This window comes from Dysidea avara, chromosome 9, assembly GCF_963678975.1.
Source record: "Dysidea avara chromosome 9, odDysAvar1.4, whole genome shotgun sequence".
Classification (NCBI taxonomy): Eukaryota; Metazoa; Porifera; class Demospongiae; order Dictyoceratida; family Dysideidae; genus Dysidea; species Dysidea avara.
The window spans coordinates 8,915,556-8,920,854 of NC_089280.1; the positions used below are offsets into that span (position 1 = coordinate 8,915,556).

At 39.5% G+C, this 5,299-nt stretch overlaps 1 protein-coding gene across 2 annotated transcripts; it reads right to left on the reverse strand.

Annotated features, from left to right (window-relative positions):
- Positions 1 to 939: 939 nt before the first annotated feature.
- On the reverse strand, positions 940 to 4,897 carry LOC136266697 (uncharacterized). 2 transcript variants are annotated; one of them, XM_066061694.1, is made up of 7 exons: positions 4,676 to 4,897; positions 3,486 to 4,300; positions 2,080 to 3,287; positions 1,880 to 2,032; positions 1,643 to 1,828; positions 1,457 to 1,589; positions 940 to 1,383 (listed from the first exon to the last, which is right to left on the reverse strand). In XM_066061694.1, the coding sequence occupies exons 2-7, from the start codon at positions 4,294 to 4,296 to the stop codon at positions 1,100 to 1,102; spliced, it is 2,775 nt and encodes a 924-aa protein (XP_065917766.1). In that variant the 5' UTR covers positions 4,297 to 4,300; positions 4,676 to 4,897; the 3' UTR covers positions 940 to 1,099. The 2 variants fall into 2 exon arrangements, with proteins under 2 accessions (XP_065917766.1, XP_065917765.1); XM_066061693.1 differs by having other exon boundaries at positions 940 to 1,398; positions 4,676 to 4,895.
- Between the last annotated feature and the right edge of the window lie 402 nt (positions 4,898 to 5,299).

The window sequence follows — 5,299 nt, forward strand, 5'->3', positions numbered from 1 at the left end:
TAGCATAGATATTCTACTCACGGTGAGTAGAATATCTATGGTGGTAGTGAAATGACTTCTAGTACAAGCTTTGATACCAGTACCAGAACGGCCGAGAGTATAGCTCTTGTTGCTGATGAAGTTGGCACACGGGTGGAAGTTAACTACTTTACAGAAGTGTGCAACGAAGTACTAAGCGAGCCGAGATATAGTGATCAAAAAGTAGAAAGTTATCGTTTCTTTCACTCTGCAGCAACTCGTTTGTTAGAACACGAAGCCAACAGAACTTTTTCTCACAAATTGGTACACCTTTTAGAGAAAATATTTGCTACCACCTTGAATCTTTCCATATTGTGGCCAGCATTTCATAAATTAGCTGTTGGGGACACATTAAAACTGGAGTGGAAGAAGCTTTTGGAGCAGGTTGGTGTGGAGGTGAACCCACTGTTTTATCAGTTCATCACTGAGGAAGTTTTCAAGAAGATGCTGAGAGCCAAAGTCAATACCAAAACCAAATGTGCAGATTCTAGTAATCCAGAACACCAGTTGACTTTTGAAGAAATGAATACCATCAACTACATTGGTGGGTACATTATCAAACAGTTACACACAAAAGTTGTCACCAAGAAAGCATATGTCGATACTTTGTTGTTACTACAGTCAGACCTCCCTACAGGGTTGGAAAGCGCACAGTGGACTGAAGCAGTTGATCGTGGTGGGTTAACCCACATAAGCGAGATGTTTTACAATTGCTTGATAGCTATTGAGAAAATATGCCGCAATGTGTTTGATGGTGATTCTAGCCAACTGAGTGATGTGAAACATTTGATTTTGGACCAGGCACTAGGTGATGTGGATGTCGGGTTCTACTGGGACCTTGCAATTGGCATCACACCCACTGAAATAGGAGATGAGCTGTTAAAGATGACAATTGATTTGTATACGACAGTTCGTGGAAATGCTTTTGCAAAAGGATTTATGGAACAATACAAGCAAAAGAACAAAAAAAGCACACAGAAATCAAAATCATTGAGAAAGAAATTGTTTTAGTATTTATCAAGTACACGTAATAAAGTATGTTACATAACAATGTGAAAGTGAATCATGTGGTTACATTTAATTATGTTTTCCGAGACTTCTTGCGTTTCTGCAATTGTACATTAGTCTCTGTAAAAATAGCATCTCTTTTTTTGCCTCTGCAGTTTCCAGCAATAGACTTGACATTGATGTCACCAACCACGCGTAGAGCTTGAGTGTTCTTCTGCACTTCGTTGAGCAAAGGATTATCATTTGATTTCCCTCGTTGCCTCTGGAGTCCGAAAAACTTCTCGAGGGGATCTTGACATAATTTCTCACTTAGAAAATAGGTCACACCTGGTTGACTCAGAATTAATGGTACAAACTCTACAAATGATGACACTATAAAAGATGTTTGTACTTGCTAGTAATATCAGTTGTATGCATAATATAAACATACCTGTAATCTGGATACCCTCCATTGTGAGTTCACTCAACAGATTTCGCTGCTTTTGCTGAGCAGTGTAGCCCTCTCGTGCCTCCACAGATGTTTTCCACGTGTTCATGTACGAGGTAAAATCATCACTTAACCACTAGAAGAATGTATAATAGCTATAGCATTAGAACCAAAATCATGGAGCTTCACCTTCAACCGAAAATCATCCTTGAGATAGTATGGTTCCTGAAATTTCTTCCTTGTCCGTGTGCCTTCATTAAGATTGTCCACATTTAGAGAGTCAAAAAATTTATCGATATAATCAATGAAGTCAGCTGTAGCGCGGGCATCTTCTCCTGTTAACTTCATTGCACTGGATACAGTCCCACTGAGTACCTATATGTGTTATGAAATAAAATAAGGTAGTTTATATAGTTATTACTATACCTGCGCAGCAAGGTCAACTCGCATCTTAGAAAAAGAAGTGAGGTGAAGGTGCTCATACTTAAGCTTTGGCACCAACGAAACTCCTGTACCTGCTCCTGTTGTACGACGATAGAGGCTCACTACATGCTGCCAGCTGATGTACTTTCCACAACGCTATAATAATTATGGCTGACACCATAAGTCAGTATAAAGACACTTACCCATAGTGGTCTAGATGAAAAACAGTTACGGATTGTTTTAAGGAGGTGGGGCGGGTCACAAATCAGATAAATATATCGTTCTTCCTTGCTATATTTATTACGCACTTTGTGCTTCTCAGGCTCTGATTTGGTGAGCAGATGATAAAGTCGTCGATTTGAGGTAGCACCATCACATGTACAGGTGAACACTTTAAAACTCATGCATTCAAGTCGATGAACTGCCTCCCAGAATAGTGGGTACAACTGTGATCCTTTGATGGAATCCACTGGAAATTGAGCATATGGAAATGTTAATTTGGAAGTCAAGCCTCTGACCATGATAAACAACACAGACTTAGCCAAAGGTAAGCTGCTCTCACCATCTGCCTCAGAATTAGCATAACGTATAAAATCATTGTTAACATCTCCCAAGTTTACAAAACCAACTAAATTACCAGTGTTTTTGCTGAACACCAACCCCTCCTTTATATGCATTTCATCAAACAGCAATCCAACATTATTTTTGTGATTTGGAGTTGCACTGAGCCTTGCGTACTCCCTTAGCTGATTGTCTGTAGCAGCTGAGAAGCCTGCACCAGTAGTGTTGAAATGGGTATAGTCCTGTAAAGTGCGTTCTGAGGGCAGATGTAAACATTTCGAATTTCTCAACACCTTATAGGCTTTACTGCTGCAATGGTGAAGATACAAACACCATTTAATTACAAGAGGGTGCCATCGAATGCCTTTGCCTTTCTTCAAAGCTTCCCGTTGTTGCTTCCAAAACAGCATCTGGAATGATGATTCCTCATGTTGCTTAGTGATCTCACTTTCATGTTGATCCATCACTGTGACCAAATCATCATGCAACGATTGTTCAACTGTAAGTCCTTGCGTTTCAGTGAGCTGTTTTACTTTCTCTTGGAGACGGCTGATAACTTTTTTGCTAGCTTTATACCTGCCTTGCAATGTGCGCACTCTGAGTGATGTTTCGGATGATGTCAAATAGTCTAAGTTTGTATGGCTGCTAGGTGAGGTATCAACATGTGAACTGGGTGAAGGAACAGTCTTTGCTTTTGAAGTGAGTCTGGAAACAGCTGACTGTAGAGATTTGCGATGAGCAGCACACTTGCTGCACCTTATTGTGCCTTCACTGACAACAATGTAGCATTCATGGTGCCTGATAGTTTGCTTCCCATCAACTGTTGCAATATTTGCTACCACAGTTTTCCCTGTATAAACATTAAATAAAAAGTTAATAAATATGCACACAAAATTATACAATCTGCGTATGTTAAGAAGGGAGCTGTTGCAATGGAGAATGGTAATGTACTCAATCTATATTCAGCATAGTAATAAATTGCTCATATTAGACAACGATTATAAGGACACTCACACAAAACAACACATCAGTGTATACTAAAACTTACGATCAGTCCCAAGGAATTTTCCCTCATTATGCTGAACGACTTCTGTAAATTCTGAACATAAGTTCCCTTCACACATGTGCAATTGGTCAATTGTTCTAAGCAGCAATAAAGCATCACTGATACAAGAAATTTTGGAACACACAGCTGCTCCTAGCTTAGCCAGACTAATGGAATGTCCTTCAATGGTGACACTATAATTGAAATTTGAATATATCTGGACTGACGCAACAACATAAGGGGAAGGCACAAGCTTCATTTTAGCCAAAGCAAGACAATTCAAATTTGCTTCAACTACTTGCCAACCTGAACACACTCCATTCTTCATTAAACGGCTGTGTAGTTCATCCAAACTTTTAGTTTCACTGCAAGTGTATGAAATGAGTGGCACTGATACCCTTAGGCTTGATGCTGCAACATCTTCTGTACGCAATGTTGATGGTAATGTTGCAGCAATAGTTGATGATTGTGGTGTTGCAGGATCAGTTGACGGTAATGTTGCAGGACCGGTTGATGGTAATGTTGCAGGACCGGTTGATGGTAATGTTGCAGGACCGGTTGATGGTAATGTTGCAGGACCGGTTGATGGTAATGTTGCAGGACCGGTTGATGGTAATGTTGCAGGACCGGTTGATGGTAATGTTGCAGGACCGGTTGATGGTAATGTTGCAGGACCGGTTGATGGTAATGTTGCAGGATCGGTTGATGGTAATGTAGCAGCAACAGTCGATGTCGTCTTCTTTGCTAGCCTTTCTTTTCTCTTTTTTCTGTAACTCTTCACACTTGAAAGCTTCAGCTTGTGCCCCCCTGGCATAGTTCTACAATAGACAGCATACGTTTAATACACAGCCCTGCGCGTTAAACCAAAAAAATTACTTTACACGTACACAAAATCCTAAACAACACTTTTTTTAAATTCTGTATCTGCATGTTTGAATATCAACAGTACCCAAAACGCCACCAGTTCGACGAATCAAGGCCTTCTTTATGGAATAACAAAAGATTAGCTTGATCAAGCCATGAAGCGATACGCTAGGGTTCACAAAAGATGTACATGGATGTCGACCGCATAGACTAATAAAACGACAATGGTAGAGACAATTCAGTTGAAGACATGCCGGTTCGATTAGACGCACTGGCTTATCTTTGCCACATAAAATTGGCCTTGATTCGTGAAGGCGTTTGAGACTTACGGTTCGCAGAGTGTTGGATCACCAATTTACTCAACCTTCTTCAATAGTCGCTGCTGCCTCCCACAATTAGGCTTACAGTGAATAATTGTCTAAACAACAAGGATTCAACTTTTGGAGACTTGATTTTCGCTTTATTTCAAGACTTCAAGAAAGTCACTACTGTTTAACACCAATTTACTAGAGGTGCGGATGGGCCGTTTTAATGTATGGGGAGTATACGGCGTTTCATATCCCGGTGAGTAGAATATCTATGATATTACAATGGGTTTCTTTATTAAACAATCATGTACTGTTGAACGTATATTTAAGAAGTAGTCCATGTGCATGGACATGAAAAAAATCATGAAACTAGTGGGGCAAAAAAATTATTAATTTTCAACAAGTAGAATAGGGATCAAAGATTTGATTTTGAAAAAAACTGCGTAAACAAGAAGTAATAGGGATGATAATCCACAAAATTCTATGCATCATCAGTTCAAAGCAAGTTATTTGAATAGTGTACACTCAATTTGCGATTCCTATTTCAACTTGTGGTTAAATTTTGTTAAAATGTTGAAATAGGAATCGCAAATTGAGTGTACACTATTCAAATAACTTGCTTTGAACTGATGATGCATAGAATTT

What these genes read in the sequence shown, in the direction of transcription:
- LOC136266697 (XM_066061693.1), bottom strand. Translation starts at nt 4,296, where the DNA reads ATGCCAGGGGGGCACAAGCTGAAGCTTTCAAGTGTGAAGAGTTACAGA. An exon ending in AAAATTCCTTGGGACTGATC is followed by an intron (nt 3,288 to 3,485) that starts GTAAGTTTTAGT and finishes ATGTTTATACAG; the next exon opens with GGAAAACTGTGGTAGCAAAT. An exon ending in AGGATGATTTTCGGTTGAAG is followed by an intron (nt 1,590 to 1,642) that starts GTGAAGCTCCAT and finishes ACATTCTTCTAG; the next exon opens with TGGTTAAGTGATGATTTTAC.